At 39.9% G+C, this 17,389-nt stretch overlaps 1 protein-coding gene across 1 annotated transcript; it reads left to right on the forward strand.

The window, feature by feature from the left end:
• The first annotated feature begins 368 nt into the window (after positions 1–368).
• On the forward strand, positions 369–16,723 carry LOC148360605 (voltage-dependent calcium channel gamma-4 subunit-like). Its single transcript, XM_088342994.1, has 4 exons — positions 369–650; positions 11,573–11,656; positions 14,158–14,298; positions 14,370–16,723. The coding sequence occupies exons 1-4, from the start codon at positions 431–433 to the stop codon at positions 14,822–14,824; spliced, it is 900 nt and encodes a 299-aa protein (XP_088199120.1). The 5' UTR covers positions 369–430; the 3' UTR covers positions 14,825–16,723.
• Positions 16,724–17,389: the final 666 nt, after the last annotated feature.

Here is a 17,389-nt window from a genome sequence, read left to right on the forward strand (position 1 = left end):
TTGATTATCCTCAAAACTTTTGGAGGCCGACTCCCTAGTGGTGTGTGAGTGTGTGTGTGAACGGGTAAGTGTGAAGCACATTGTAAAGCGCTTTGGGAGCCCTTCAGTGACTTGAAAAGCGCTGCAGAAATGCATTTACTTCATTGTTTTGTTTCTGTACACACATGACTATGTGTGAATTGCGTCCAAAAATCATTTTCTTCAGTCTCCTTTTGGTTCTTGGAATCCATTCCTGCGGCCAATACCGGGGATGCTGCCATTTTTACTTCCTCTCCTCTTATTGGACGCACCTCAGCGGTTGTAGGTGTGGTCCCGGCGTTTATTCTTTCCTTCACTCTGAAACGAGGCAGCGCTGCGCTCGGGGGTCTCGCACCCAAGAAGTCGAACCCTCCTCCGAACTCGCAGGCTTGTGACGCGCACGCGCGCGGCCATGACGTGTCGCGCACGCGGACCCCAGACGCTCCTAGCCGCGTCGGGCGCCTTTTGCGCCTTCAGTTTGATGAGCATCGCCATCGGCACCGATTATTGGCTTTACTCGCGCGCGCACGTCTGCAACGCCACTAACGCCAGCGCGCTCGACGACGCGCAGGCGCAAAGACTCAAAGGAGACCTGACGCACTCCGGACTTTGGAGGATCTGCTGTATCGAAGGTAACCCCGAAATTCACTTTACTTTTTGGGGCTTTTCAAAATAAAAGCGAGGTCATATGCAGTGTTCATTTTAGCTGTGAAATCGTTGGCTTCAACACACGTGTTTTCCTTGCCTCCGCGATCTTTAGAAGAATTTCTCCGCCGTTTTTTCGTGCCGGAATTATTGCCGTTGTTATCACTTTCTGCATTAAGTTTCGACTTATTACCGACACTGAAGAAATGACCAATTTTGTGTTGATTTGCACCTAATACTAACTTTTTCGGAGGCATACTTAACTTTCACCTTCCCTCGACGACAAGCACCACAACGACGACGTCATCTCGAAACAACGAGATCTGCGGACGAAAACTCGAACCGCGAGACAAAAACAACAATGGCGGATCTGCCTGACGAAAAGTTTGGAGCGCGGTAAACCTTTGTTAAAAAAAATAATCGGGTAATAATGACAATTTGGTGTCAAAAAAGTTGCGTCCCGGGGACGCACGTTGATTTGACACGATGCCCAGCAAAAATGATGCGTCTAGGACGCAGGGACGCCTGAAATGAATGGGGACACAGTTAATTGACCAGTGTTAAATATGCAGTGTTAAAGTGTTTTAACTCCCCTGGTGGTCTTACGCCAACAGAGTCAGTGTTGGTGATACATCTGAAGGATTTTATACATTGGACTATAAAGGATTTTATACGATTGAATACAAATTACATTCAATACAAAAGATATTCACTGACTGGGCTGTGGTCAGGGCACCCCTGGTGGAAAATGTTGTTTACAGGAACGGCGGGAACGGGACGTAAGGCTGATAAAATAATCAGCACATCCAGTCGCAGAAAGGCCCTGATGACGTAGAAACGCTCAGTGTTGTTTTGAGTATTCCAGACATCACGACGCCCAGGGGGGCTTCCTTGGCACGCCCATGGGAGGAGTCGGCATGTCATTATGCGGGGAGAAGATTGTGAATAGGAGAGAGCTAAAGGACTTCAGAAGAGGGCTTCCCAGAGACTCCAATGTCACTAATTCGGCCATTTTCAATGGAGTACACTTAGTTAAATTATCAATGAAATTAAATCTGCCCCCGTGTGAAAATGTCGGCTTCCTGTTAATCTTTTCCCTCAAGAAACGAGCGCGCATAAATTGTTGGGTGAATGTAGGTTAATGGAGTCAGATAACTAACTCGAACAATTTGGTAAACGGTACATTATGATATTTACAGGGTTGGGTAGGGTTACTTTAACTGGATTACTTTTGTAATACTCCAATATAAATATGCTAATAAAAGACAAAAGAAACTAAATATGAATAAAATTACTCAATTTTGTGCAGGCTTGGGGAGTAACGGAATACATGGAACGGCAAAAATGATGTTGGCAAGCGGTTTGGATTTATTTTCATTTTGTTTCCGTCGCATTTGATGTTAGTTTTGCCGGAGATCAAAGACATCAAAGCCAGGAGAGAAAGCTTACTATGTGTTGTGAGTCATAAGTTTATTCCTATTTAGTTTTTTTTGTCTTCTATTAGCATATTTGGTATTGGAGTAATCCGAAAGTAATTGAAAGTAATCCAGTTAAAGTAACCCTACCCAACCCTGCAATTTATGTTGGTTTTGCCGGAGATCAAAGAGATCAAAGCCAGGAGAGAAAGCTTACCACGTGTTGTGATTCATCATTTTATTCATATTGAGTTTCTTTTGTCTTTTATTAGCATACTTGGTATTGGAGTAATCCAAAAGTAACTGAAAGTAATCCAGTTAAAGTAACCCTACCCAACCCTGCATTTTATGTTCGTTTTGCTGGAGATCAAAGAGATCAAAGCCAGGAGATAAAGCTTACCACGTGTTGTGATTCATCATTTTATTCATATTGAGTTTCTTTTGTCTTCTATTAGCATATTTGGTATTGGAGTAATCCGAAAGTAATTGAAAGTAATCCAGTTAAAGTAACCCTACCCAACCCTGCAATTTATGTTGGTTTTGCCGGAGATCAAAGAGATCAAAGCCAGGAGAGAAAGCTTACCACGTGTTGTGATTCATCATTTTATTCATATTGAGTTTCTTTTGTCTTTTATTAGCATACTTGGTATTGGAGTAATCCAAAAGTAACTGAAAGTAATCCAGTTAAAGTAACCCTACCCAACCCTGCATTTTATGTTTGTTTTGCTGGAGATCAAAGAGATCAAAGCCAGGAGATAAAGCTTACCACGTGTTGTGATTCATCATTTTATTCATATTGAGTTTCTTTTGTCTTTTATTAGCATATTTGGTATTGGAGTCATCCGAAAGTAATTGAAAGTAATCCAGTTAAAGTAACCCTACCCAACCCTGCAATTTATGTTAGTTTTGCCGGAGATCAAAGAGATCAAAGCCAGGAGAGAAAGCTTACCACGTGTTGTCAGTCATCATTTTATTCATATTGAGTTTCTTTTGTCTTTTATGAGCATATTTGGTATTGGAGTCATCCGAAAGTAATTGAAAGTAATCCAGGTAAAGTAACCCTACTCAACCCTGGATATTTAATTCCCAACACATAAAAGAGTTAGCATAGGTTTTCTACCGCCACTCTCAAATATTCAAGAGTTAATGCAATAAAAGGCTTCAAATAAATTTTCAGTGTGAAAAATAAGAAAATCTTGAAAGTGTTAAAACCCTTCAAAGTGAGATCAAGTAGCCTATATGACTCACACACATTTAACACTCAGTTTAAAAAAATAAAGAAAAAAGTGTTGAATACGATTTACACTGCACAAGTTATCTCTCTGAACGCAGTCTTGACTTTTAACACCCAGGGTGTTACGGTCATGAACCGGAACAGGATCAGGACCCAAACGCGTGACGTTTCTCACACAAGCCTTTTATTTTACGGGAAATGGGGAGTCATGCACGTTAGGCAGCAGAGGATGATGAGATCGATACCAATTGCTCGAGCAGATATCGGACGGCTGGGGACGATACCGGGGAGGGTGGGACAGACAGGATAGATAATGAATTCGGATATCAAAAATAAACAGGACAAACTAGACAGGAACGAAACTGGAAACCAATATTAAACAAGGGCTTGGATTGATATCAAAAGCAGGATAGCGAAAATAAACAGGAGAAAATAGACGGGAGTGAAATTGGAAACCAATATTAAACAACAGGACAGACAGGGATGATATCAAAACAGTATAGCGAAAATAAACAGGACAAACTAGACAGGAACGAAACTGGAAACCGGTACTAAACAACAGGACAGACAGGATTGATATCAAAACAGGATAACGAAATTAAACAGGACAAACTAGACGGGAACGAAAATGGAAACCGATATTAAACAACAGGACAGATAGGATTTGATGTCAAACTAGGATAACGAAATTAAACAGGACAAACCAGACGGGAAGGAAACTGGAAACCGATATTAAACAACGGGACAGACAGGAATGACATCAAAACAGGATAACGAAATTAAACAGGACAAACTAGACGGGAACGAAACTGGAAACCAATAATAAACAACAGGACAGAGAGGATTGATATCAAAATAGGATAACGAAATTAAACAGGACGAACTAGACGGGAACGAAACTGGAAACCAATATCAAACAACAGGACAGACAGGGTTGACATCAAAACAGGATAACAAAATTAAACAGGACAAACTAGACGGGAACGAAACTGGAAACCGATATTAAACAACGGGACAGACAGGGATGATATCAAAACAGGATATCGAAAATAAACAGGACAAACTAGACGGGAACGAATACAGGAAACCAATATTAAACAACAGGACAGACAGGATGGATGTCAAAATAGGATAACGAAATTAAACAGGACAAACTAGACGGGAACGAAACTGGAAACCGATATTAAACAACAGGACGGATAGGATTTGATGTCAAACTAGGATAACGAAATTAAACAGGACAAACCAGACGGGAATGAAATTGGAAACCGATATCAAACAACGGGACAGACAGGGATGATATCAAAACAGGATATCGAAAATAAACAGGACAAACTAGACGGGAACGAATACTGGAAACCAATATTAAACAACAGGACAGACCGGATGGATGTCAAAATAGGATAATGAAATTAAACAGGACAAACTAGACGGGAACGAAACTGGAAACCGATATTAAACAACAGGACGGATAGGATTTGATGTCAAACTAGGATAACGAAATTAAACAGGACAAACCAGACGGGAATGAAATTGGAAACCGATATTAAACAACGGGACAGACAGGATTGATATCAAAATAGGATAACGAAATTAAACAGGACAAACCAGACGGGAATGAAATTGGAAACCGATATTAAACAACGGGACAGACAGGATTGATATCAAAATAGGATAACGAAATTAAACAGGACAAACTAGACGGGAATGAAATTGGAAACCGATATTAAACAACGGGACAGACAGGATTGATATCAAAATAGGATAACGAAATTAAACAGGACAAACTAGACAGGAACGAAACTGGAAACCAATATTAAACAACAGGATAGATTGGATTGATATCAAAACAGATTTGTTACTTTCTCCCATTCTCATTTATTTTCCCTCTCACAGACTCATACCCTCTTTTTCTCTCTCTTTCCTTCTCTGTCCTTTTCTTTTATCATTTTGTTCTTTCTCTCTTATTTTCTTTTTTCTCTTTATTTCTTTCTCTTTCTTTCTTCTCTCTCTCTCTCTCTCTCTATTGTGCCCTCTCCCTTTCTCTCAGTCCTTCTCTCTTTCTCTTACCTTCTCTCTCTCGCTCCCCTTCCCCGGTTCTGTTTCTCTTAAACCGAGCACAGCTAAAACGAGTTACTTTTTTTCCTGATCAGGTCATTTGGGTTTTTATTTTCGGGCACCATGAGCCGATTTCATGCGCTACCTTTCACTTTTTGAGCGAGCGCCTTTACAGAAAGTGGATTAAAAATGCAGACTGCTCTCGAAAATCAAAGAGGCATTCGCTCTCCTCAAAGCTCACGACGCACTTAGAACGTCACGTCCATTTCAAGTTTTGGGGGGAAGAGCATTTTACACCCACGCAAACACACTTTCAGTCCTGCTCTGTCATGTTCTGTACTTTTAGTACTGTCATGTTCCGTGTTTCTGAGGGGAATTTGCCTCTTTGATGCTCTTAAGGGTTTGATTTCGAAAGGTTTCGGGTGTATACGGGGGCGCTCGTATCTTCTGCGGATTTGTCGGATTACGGTTCCTCTCTGCACTTTCATTTTTTGTTCCGTTTGAGTCATTTAGTAAGTATTCTGATATTGCGTTTCACCGGTTTGTCATCACAGCGCTGTCCTTGTTCTATTTACGTGCGAGTAGATATCTTATGCTGTCGATCTTTCACAGTTTGTTCAGTTAGAGCTAGTTAAAGTTCAAGGATATTGTGCAGTGTCATACTTTAATGTTTTGTTCATTGAGAGCCAGTTAGTGTTCTAACATAATTTTTTACGGTTTTGTTCTTATTATCGTTCTATTTGGGTGTAAATACATACCCCGTGTCATCTGACTTCCATGTTTTGTTCAGTTAGAGCTAGTCATAGTCCTAACGATATTCTGTGTTATCTCACTTTCATGTTTTGTCCATTTAGAGCCAATGAGTGTTCCAATATCATGATTTACAATCTTGTCTTAGTGCTCTCGTTATCGTTCTATTCAGGTGCAAATACATATCCTGTGTCATCTGCCTTCCATGTTTTGTTCGGTTAGAGCTAGTCATAGTCCCAGGATATTTTGTGTTATCTCACTTTCATGTTTTGTCCATTTAGAGCGAATTAGTGTTCCAATATAATGTTTCACAATCTTGTCTAGTGCTCTCATTATCGTTGTATTCGGGTATAAATACATATCCCGTGTCATCTGACTTCCATGTTTTGTTCGGTTAGAGCTAGTCATAGTCCTAACGATATTCTGTGTTATCTCACTTTCATGTTTTGTCCATTTAGAGCCAATGAGTGTTCCAATATCATGATTTACAATCTTGTCTTAGTGCTCTCGTTATCGTTCTATTCAGGTGCAAATACATATCCTGTGTCATCTGCCTTCCATGTTTTGTTCGGTTAGAGCTAGTCATAGTCCCAGGATATTTTGTGTTATCTCACTTTCATGTTTTGTCCATTTAGAGCGAATTAGTGTTCCAATATAATGTTTCACAATCTTGTCTTAGTGCTCTCATTATCGTTGTATTCGGGTATAAATACATATCCCGTGTCATCTGACTTCCATGTTTTGTTCGGTTAGAGCTAGTCATAGTCCTAACGATATTCTGTGTTATCTCACTTTCATGTTTTGTCCATTTAGAGCCAATGAGTGTTCCAATATCATGATTTACAATCTTGTCTTAGTGCTCTCGTTATCGTTCTATTCAGGTGCAAATACATATCCTGTGTCATCTGCCTTCCATGTTTTGTTCGGTTAGAGCTAGTCATAGTCCCAGGATATTTTGTGTTATCTCACTTTCATGTTTTGTCCATTTAGAGCGAATTAGTGTTCCAATATAATGTTTCACAATCTTGTCTTAGTGCTCTCATTATCGTTGTATTCGGGTATAAATACATATCCCGTGTCATCTGACTTCCATGTTTTGTTCGGTTAGAGCTAGTCATAGTCCTAACGATATTCTGTGTTATCTCACTTTCATGTTTTGTCCATTTAGAGCCAATGAGTGTTCCAATATCATGATTTACAATCTTGTCTTAGTGCTCTCGTTATCGTTCTATTCAGGTGCAAATACATATCCTGTGTCATCTGCCTTCCATGTTTTGTTCGGTTAGAGCTAGTCATAGTCCCAGGATATTTTGTGTTATCTCACTTTCATGTTTTGTCCATTTAGAGCGAATTAGTGTTCCAATATAATGTTTCACAATCTTGTCTTAGTGCTCTCATTATCGTTCTATTCGGGTGTAAATGCATATCTCGTGTCATCTGCCTTCCATGTTTTGTTCACTTAGAGCTAGTCATAGTTCCAGGATATTCTGTGTTATCTCACTTTCATGTTTTGTCCATTTAGAGTCAATGAGTGTTGCAATATCATGATTCTTAGTGCTCTCGTTATCGTTCTATTCGGGTGTAAATACATATCCTGTGTCATTTGACATCCATGTTTTGTTCGGTTAGAGATAGTTAATGTTCCGACATATCCCTGTGCTGTCCCCTGTCATGTTTTGTTCAGTTACAGGTAGTTAGTTGGTTGACATTATGTTTCATGGTCTTCATTGTCAGGGCACTCTTGTTGTGTCCGAGGTTGGGAATGTTTCTTGTGTTGACTTAATTTCATATTTTGTTCTGTTATACCATGTTGGTGTTGGAATATCAAATAGAACGGTGAAAATCATGAATAAAGGAATACATTACTTAACAATATAGTAAACCTGAACTTATGAACTTATATGAACTTTAAATTTAAAGTGTAATTTTCTGTTGGAAAAACGTCCGGATACAAATTAAGGGAAAAAAATGGGTTTAAAAAAAAAAAATAAAAGTGGCAAAATAGTTGGAAAAAAGTTATTGTTTATTTCTGTTAGCAAGAGAAAATTTTTCATTTTTAAAAAGGAAAACACGTCAAAAAAAATCGTTGATAGAAATTAGTTGTACTTAATTTTTCAAGAAAAAAAATAAGGAAAAATATATTCTAGAAATATTGAAAATTACAAAATGTAATGTATTATTGTTTTGAAATCAAAAATAAGTAAACCAAAAAAAAAAATCAAAAGTTTGTGTTTTGCTGGCAAAAATAGCCCCTCTGATTTATGAATATTGTTTTTAAAAGAAAAATATGTCAGATCGTTTTCCGAAAATTAATTATATTTCTGTTGGCAAAAAAATAGCTAGTCTAAAAAAGTTTTTTTTAATTTATTGTTTCATTTTTTTAAAATCAACAATAAGTTAAAAACATGCAAAGGTTATGTTTTTTTGGGCAAAAAAATAGATATTTAGGAGTTAAAAGGAAAATTAAATAAATTATATTTCGGTTGGCAAAAAAATAGCTAGTCCAAAAAAAAAATGTATTGTTTCTTTTTTTTTCAAGTCAACAATAAATTAAAAAAATGCAAAGGTTATGGTTTTTTTTGCAAAAAAAAAAAAGATATTGAGGAGTATGCTTTCCTCTCTCTTATTATTACACTTGATTGCAGTTCAACAATACCAAAATAGATGTATAGGATATATATATATTTTTTTAAATTTCAAATTAAGTATATAAAAAAGGGTTTTCCTCTTCTTGTCGTTTTTATCGGGAAGCAATTTCGTCGCTAAGTGGACCCAATGAGGCGCCTTATCATTTGCGGATCGAAAGCATCCTGCGAGAGGTCGAGCGCACCGTCAAATTGTCGGTCGGGAGGAGGTTGTCGCCATGGTGACGTGATGCGGGCCTCGCTCCGGGGAGACGCCCCGCCGCTTCTCCCTCTCTTCGTTTTTCTTCATCTTTCCAGTTATTGTCACCGTCGTGTTGCCTTTCTGGTCCCGCCCGGATTCCTGTTTTATCGCCATCCGACATGCTTTTTCTTCCCCTCGGGCGTCTCGGGACCGCTCGGTCCGAGGGAAAGATGCAATTATCTTATAAATTCAGATGCGCTCGTAGATCAAACTTCGATTTAATATCTAACGCGGTGGCAACCGTCCTGCGGGATGGCGTGTACGGAAAAGAGATCTTTCGAAAACAAAATAACAGCAAAATAGTGTTCCGGCTAGCTCTAACAGAACAAAACAAGAAAGTTAGAACACGCGAGAAACCTAGCCACACATGGACAGAACAACGACTAGAGGGCTATGACGTCGAGACTTACAATAAAATGCGCTCACACTGATGAGCTGTAACTGAACAAAAACTGTAAGGAAGACAAATCAGGATATATTGGTACGCCAACCCTGAAAAAAACAAAAACATGAAAGGACGATGCAGGATATATACCTTCACGTGGAAGGAACGACAACAAGAACGTGAAGACGACAGGACCATCGTACACAAGGTTAGACTACTAACTGGCTCTAACAGAACAAAACAAGAAAGTTAGAACACGCGAGAAACAGAGCCACACATGGACAGAACAACGACTAGAGGGGTACGACGTTAAGACTTACAATAAAATGTGCTCACACTAATGAGCTGTAACTGAACAAAAACTGAAAGGAAGACAAATCAGGATATGTTGGAATGGCAACCCTTCAATGACCAAAAACATGAAAGTAAGGCAATGCAGGATACGTACTTTCACGTGGATGGAACAATAACAAGAACGCGAAGACGAAAAGACCATCATAAGCAAGGTTAGACCACTAACTGGCTCTAACAGAACAAAACAAGAAAGTTAGAACACGCGAGAAACAGAGCCACACATGGACAGAACAACGACTAGAGGCCTATGACGTCGAGACTTACAATAAAATGCGCTCACACTGATGAGCTGTAACTGAACGAAAACTGAAAGTAAGACAAATCAGGATATGTTGGAACGGCAACCCTTCAATGAACAAAAACATGAAAGTCAGACAATGCAGGATATATACCTTCACGTGGATGGAACGACAACAAGAACGTGAAGACGACAGGACCATCGTACACAAGGTTAGACCACTAACTGGCTCTACCTGAACAAAACAAGAAAGTTAGAAGACGCGAGAAACCTAGCCACACATGGACAGAACAACGACTAGAGGGCTATGACCTCGAGACTTACAATTAAATGCGCTCACACTGATGAGCCGTAACTGAACGAAAACTGAAAGGAAGACAAATCAGGATATGTTGGAACGCCAACCAGTCAATGAACAAAAACATGAAAGTAAGTCGATGCAGGATATGCGCCTTCACGTCGAATAACAAGAACGTGAAGAGGAAAAGACCATCGTACGCAAGGTTAGACCACTAACTGAACAAAACATTAACTTTTTATTTTTTACTTTTTATTTAATTTACAAAGCAAAAACTACAATTTGGTGGAAATAAAAATAATATGATAAATAAAACAAATAATAATAAATGATGATATTATAATAATAATAATAATAATATAACAATAATAGAATTACAAACACAATAAGTAAACAATTGATTTTTAATTTTCATTTTTTTCTTATTTTAAAAATAATTTGTGACTGTTAAAATGTATTTTCAAATTATTTCCATAATCAATTTCAAAAATAATATATTGTTTAAAATATCCATGTATACGGTATGTATTTTTAACTAAATATTTTTTCGAATAATTTATTTTTTCTTTATTTATAAAACGATTTTAGAACTCAATTTTGCTCTATAATTACTTTAATGAAATTTACAAACGCAATAAAATTAATTTATTTTACAAAAATAGACTAAGATAAGATTCATTTAAAAAAAGGTAATTTAATTTGAATATTTTAAATGTGCTTTCTTTGATTTTTTTTTGTTTTATTCATTTTTTAAATGATTTTTATTGTGTCTACTTTCATGTTTTGTTCTGTGAAGATTATTTTATACGTAGATTATTTTATATATAGATTAGACATGGGCAGCACGGCGGAGCAGTGGTTAGTGCGCGTGCGCAGTTCTGAGGTCATGAGATCGAACCTCCTGTGTGGAGTTTGCATGTTCTCCCCGTGCTAGCTTGGGTTTCCTCCCACATTCCAAAAACAAGCATATCAGGTTGATTGGCCGGTCCAAATTGTCCACAAAACCAGTTCCGAGTGTCCCCTTGCTCACTGCCCGAAGATAGCTGGGATAGGCTCCATCACCCCCGCGGCCCTACTGTGGATAAGCGATGAGAAATCCCGTTCTCAAAGTAAATGAGTGGTCCTCAAAAGGACTCATTATTCCAAATCCATCCCCCTCCCGTTGTTTATTCCTTCGAAAGGAGAGAATAGATTCGGCGGCCCTGGAAATCATGGGACCCTAAAATGCGGTCTGACGTGCGCAATCGGGATCGGGAAGGGAAAAAAAATGGACTTCTCTATGATTGCGCAGGTATCAAGAAAGGAAGCTGTTTCCGCATCGATCACTTCCCGGACGATAATGACTACGACACCGACAGCTCCGAGTACATCCTGCGTGAGTCCCCTTCCTTTCATGTTCTTTTTCTTTAATTATTAGAGCGGGGAAGATAATGGGTGGCGAGCCAAAAGGGTGTGCTCGTGACTTGTTTCTCTATGGCAGGGGTGTCAAACGTGCGGCTCGCCGGCTAGATAAGGCCCGCCGAGGGTTTAAATATAGGCCGCGAGACGCTGCCGAAAGAAGCGCAAGAGATAAACGAGCTGCACTTTGAAATGTGTCCGCGTGATGTAGCCAAAGCGAGGTGCCACTCCAAAATCGACTCAAGCGGGATTTCTTTCGCTTTATTTATTTTTCATTCATTCTCGTTCTGTCTCTTAATCTTGCTCTCTCTATTCTCTTGCTGTTTTCTTCTCTCTTTCACTCCCTTCTCTTTTCTCTCTCTCTCTCTCTCTCTCTCTCTTGTTCTTTCTCTCTTTATTCTCTTGCTGTTTTTGTCTTTCTTTCTCCCCCTTCCTTTTTTCTCTCTCTATTTTTGTCTATTCTGTTGCTCTGTTTTCTTCTCTCTTTCACTTCCTTCTCTTTTTTCTCTCTCTCTGTCTCTTGTTCTTTCTCTCTTTATTCTCTTGCTGTTTTTGTCTTTCTTTCTCTCCCTTCCCTTTTTCTCTCTCTTTTTTTTCTCTATTCTCTTGCTCTGTTTTCTTTTTTCTTTCTCTCTCTTTGTATTTTGCTTTCTCTCTTTATTTTCTTGCCCTGTTTTCTTCTTTCTTTCTCTCCCTTCTCTTTCACCTCTTGTTCTTTTTCTTTGTCTCTTTATTCTCTTGCTGTTTTCATCTTTCTTTCTATCTTTCTTGCTCTTTTCATTTTTCTCTCTCTTTATTGTCTTGCTGTTTTCATCTTTCTTTCTCTCCATTCGCTTTTTTCTCTCTCTTGGTCTCTTTTTATTTCTCCCTTTATTCTCCTACTGTTTTTGTCTTTCTTTCTCTCCCTTCCCTTTTTTCTCTCTCTCTCTTCTTCTTTCTCTCTTTATTTTCTTGCTGTTTTCATCTTTCTTTCTATCTTTCACCTCTTGTCCTTTTTTCTTTCTCTCTCTTTATTCTCTTGCTGTTTTTGTCTTTCTTTCTCCCCCTTCCCTTTTTCTCTCTCTTTTTTTCTCTATTCTGTTGCTCTGTTTTCTTCTCTCTTTCACTCCCTTCTCTTTTTTCTCTCTCTCTCTGTCTCTTGTTCTTTCTCTCTTTATTCTCTTGCTGTTTTTGACTTTCTTTCTCTCCCTTTCCTTTTTCTCTCTCTTTTTTTTCTCTATTGTCTTGCTCCGTTTTCTTCTCTCTTTCCCTCTCTTTGTATTTTTCTTTCTTTATTCTTTTGCTCTGTTTTCTTCTTTCTTTCTCTCCCTTCTCTTTCACTTCTTGTTCTTTTTTCTTTCTCTCTTTATTCTCTAGCTGTTTTCATCTTTCTTTCTATCTTTCTTGCTCTTTTCATTTTTCTCTCTCTTTATTGTCTTGCCGTTTTCATCTTTCTTTCTCTCCATTCTCGTTTTTCTCTCTCTTGGTCGCTTTTTCTTTCTCCCTTTATTCTCCTACTGTTTTTTTCTTTCTTTCTCTCCCTTCCCTTTTTTTCTCTCTCTTTCTTTTTCTTTATCTCTTTATTTTCTTATTGTTTTCACCTTTCTTTCCATCTTTCACCTCTTGTCCTTTTTTCTTTCTCTCTCTTTATTCTCTTGCTGTTATCTTTCTTTTCCTTCTCTTTTTCCTCTTTCTCGGTCTCTTTCTTTCTGTCTTTACTCTCTTGCTGTCTTCGTCTTGCTTTCTCTCCCTTCTCTTTTTTGTCTCTCTCTCTCTGTCTCTTTCTTTCTGTCTTTATTCCCTTGCAGTTTTTGTCTTTCTTTTTTTTTCTCCGTCTCTTTTTCTTTCTTTATTCTCTTGCTGTTTTCTTTTTTCCATCTTCCGCTTTATTTTCTCTTCCTTTTTGTCTCTCCTTTTTTCTCCATATTTTCTTTTGGTCTCTTTTTTGTCTCTCGTTCTGTTTTTTCTCTTTGTCTTTGACATTCTTTTTTCTGTATCTATTCTCTCTCATTCTGTCTCTTTTTTATCTGTGCCTTTATCTTTTTTCTTTCTATTTTTCTCTTACTCTTTCTCATTTTAGCCCATTTTCTCTCTCTTGTTTTTTCTCTCTCTTTTTCTCTTGTTCTCTCTCTATTTCTCTCTTTCTCATATCTACTCATCTGGCCCCAGTGAGAGAGCTTTTTCTAACACGTGGCCCTCGAGCTAAAATGAGTTTGACACCCCTGCTCTATGGAGTTTGGCAGACAAGAGCCATTTTTACAGAGCGATCTCTCGAACTTGACTTTTATCAGTCGACCGATCGATTGACGATGACTTTGTCAGTAATAACTGTTAAGTAAGTGGCATGTTTCTTTGGTTCTGTGCTACTGCAGCGTTATGAGGTTGCCAAGGCTCTTCATTATTTAGACTGAAAAAATTGGCCCAAGTAAAAAAATACAGTTGTTTTATAGCTGTAAACCGGTCGTCTTCAAACGTGCCCGCATGCCTTTCCGACTTCAGGGATCGTCCGGGCCTCCAGCCTGTTCCCGATCCTCAGCACCGTCCTGCTGATGCTGGGTGGCCTTTGCGTGGGCGTGGCCCGCATCTCCAACCGCAGGAACAACATCCTCCTCAGCGCCGGCATCCTATTCGTAGCCGCCGGTAAGCCCCGCCCCTGTCGCCGAGACGACCGGGCTCCGCCCCTCTGACGTTCCCGCCTCCTCCTCCTCCAGGCCTGAGCAACATCGTGGGCATCATCGTCTTCATCTCGAGCAACGCTGGCGATCCGAGCGACAAGAAAGACCGGGACAAGAAGAACCAGTACAACTACGGCTGGTCCTTCTACTTCGGCGCCCTCTCCTTCATCGTGGCCGAGTCCATCGGCGTCCTCGCCGTGAACATCTACATCGAGAACAACAAGGAGACCCGGTGCCGGGCCGGGCGTGACCTCCCGGGGGTCGTGGCCTCGCCCTACTCCAGGATCCGGCGGAGGAGGTCCAGGTCCAGTTCTTCAGAGGCCTCCCTGGGACAGGGGAAGTTCGGGGGGGGCTCTCAGGCGGGGGAGGTCTCGCTTTACGACTTTCGAGGGTCCAAGTGGGGGAGAAGGTCCGGTCCGCAGGGTGAGGTCCACAACTGCTTCCGGAAAGACGGCAAAGATGGCGGCAACAGGAGGACCACGCCCGTATGAGTGCTCCATATTGTGTCGTCTTTTGCCCGTAGTGGTTTTCGTTGACCAAAATTTTTGTCCGAAATGTTTCCACTTTTGAGGACCAAAATTGGAATTTTGGACTCCATCGATATGAGGTAGTGAAGATGTAAAGTGGGCTTAAACTAGTTCCACAAAAGTGTGTATTTTTAAACCAGATGGTATCACCTTTCTGTTTCTTTCTTTCTTTCTCTTTCTTTGTTCTGCTTAAATAAAACACAGTTTGGTGGGGGAAGGGCCCACCAGAGTTAGGAGCGCGGCCAAGGAGACGGACGTGAGTAACCTCTCCAATTGGCAGTTGTTAAAAAATTCCAATGCCTAGTGTATCATTTTTAGCGTTAGCAACTTGTAAATAGCTCTCCCACATGTAAGAAGTTGATTTAGACCCCACAGAAGATAACTTCAAGAACCAGGGTAACCAAGTATACTAACCTCGAAGAGTAGCATCGTTTTTTTTTTCAGTCCGTCCATCCATCGATCCATCCGTAATTCCTTCTATCCAATCGTCCACCGAACCATCCATCTGTCCATCTGTTCTTCCATTCTTCAATGCATCCGACTGTCCATCCATCATTCCATACTTCTGTCCCTCCGTCCTTCTGTCAATCTATCCATCAACAAAGGTTAGCTGTGTCACTCCATTCCTTTGTCAACCCATCCTTTTGTCAATCTATCCATCCATCCACCCATCCATCCAATCGTCCACCTAACCATCCCTCTGTCCACCTGTCCTTCCATTCTTTAACTCATCCAACTGTCCGTCCATCATTCCATACGTCTGTCACTCCATTCCTTTGTCAAGCCATTCTTTTGTCACTCTATTTGTCCATCTATCCATTCATCCATCCATTCTACCATCAATCTATCCATTCATCCATCTACAAGGGTTATCTATGTAGCCAATATAGCTAGCGCCAATCCATACACATCCATTCTCCTGTCATTCCATTTTTTTCTGTCCATCCATCAACAAAGGTTAGCTATCTAGCCAATGCAGCTATGCTAATATGACCATCCATCCATCCATCCAAAGGTTATCTAGTTAGCCAAGGAAGCTAACACTAATATGACCATCTATCCGTCCATCATTTTGTTCCTCTGTCCATCCATCTGTTTATCCATTCATCCTACCATCCATCCATCCATTCATCTATCTATCTACAAAGGGTATCTATTTAGCCAATATGGGTAGGGCCAATCCAAACATATCCATTCTCCCTTCAGTCCATTTTTCTGTCAATCTATCCATCCTTCAACAAAAGTTAGCTATCTAGCTGCTATGCTATATGACCATCTATCCACCCGTCAATCCATTCTTCTGTCCATTCATCTACCCATCTATTCATCCATCCATAAATGCTACCATCAATCCATTCTTCCATCCATCTGCAAAGGTCTATCTAGTTAGCTGACATAGCTAACACTAATCCAAACATATCCATTCTATTTTTCTGTCAATCTATTATCCATCAACAAAAGTTAGCTACCTAGCTGATGCAGCTCCGCTAATATCACCATCCATCCATCCATCTACAAAGGTTAGCTAGTTAGCTAATGTGGCTAACACTAATATCCAACCATCCTCCTGTCTATCAACATCCACCCATTCATCCAATGGGTAAGCTATCCAGCCGATGTAGCTATGCTAACATGACCATCCATCCATCCATCCACAAAGGTTAGCTAGTTAGCTAATGTAGCTAACACTAATATGACCATCCATCCACCCTCCTGTCAATCAATCCATCAATGCACCCATTCATCAAAAGGGTAAGTTATCTAGCCAATGTAGCTATGCTAACATGACCATCCATCCATCCACAAAGGTTAGCTAGTTAGCTAATGTAGCTAACACTAATATGACCATCCATCCATCCTCCTGTCAATCAATCCATCATCGCACCCATTCAGCAAAAGGGTAAGCTATCTAGCCGATGTAGCTATGCTAACATGACCATCCATCCATCCACAAAGGTTAGCTAGTTAGCTAATGTAGCTAACACTAATATGACCATCCATCCATCCTCCTGTCAATCAATCCATCAACGCACCCATTCAGCAAAAGGGTAAGCTATCTAGCCGATGTAGCTATGCTAATATGACCATGTGTCCATCCATCCGTCCATCCATGAGAATTTGAAACGAATAAAGACATCGGATGATGTTCCAGGTACTTCCAGTAGGGGGCAGTAAAAATAATTAAACTAGCTTCAACGGTCACGGCAGGCTAGACAGGCAGGACCATCAAAATGGCAAGCAAAGATCAGACAGCTTCTGCTGTTGGCACAGTCCTTAGCTACCCCTCTCTATAGATGGTTTGTGATTTGCAGAAAGGAACAGAAAAAATGTGGCGATGAGATGGAGTCACTGTTGTTTTTGTTTTCCAAGCCTGCAAATGATTTTGTTTAAAAATAATATAAAGACTGTCTTTCTTTTTTTGTCCCGGATTGGGTTTCAATCTCCAATGTGTATTATACGGCGACCCTAAATGGAAGAAACAGGGTTTGTACACCCTTTTTTCCATGGACATTTTTCAAGCACCTATCA

Source organism: Urocampus carinirostris, chromosome 8, assembly GCF_059441175.1.
Source record: "Urocampus carinirostris isolate Australia breed hairy pipefish chromosome 8, RoL_Ucar_1.0, whole genome shotgun sequence".
In the NCBI taxonomy this organism is placed as follows: domain Eukaryota; kingdom Metazoa; phylum Chordata; class Actinopteri; order Syngnathiformes; family Syngnathidae; genus Urocampus; species Urocampus carinirostris.

Excerpts from the sequence above, each read along its gene's own strand:
- LOC148360605 (XM_088342994.1), top strand. The coding sequence starts at position 431 with ATGACGTGTCGCGCACGCGGACCCCAGACGCTCCTAGCCGCGTCGGGC. Across the intron at positions 11,657-14,157 it reads CAGCTCCGAGTACATCCTGC|GGATCGTCCGGGCCTCCAGC; the intron begins GTGAGTCCCCTT and ends TTCCGACTTCAG. Across the intron at positions 14,299-14,369 it reads CATCCTATTCGTAGCCGCCG|GCCTGAGCAACATCGTGGGC; the intron begins GTAAGCCCCGCC and ends CTCCTCCTCCAG.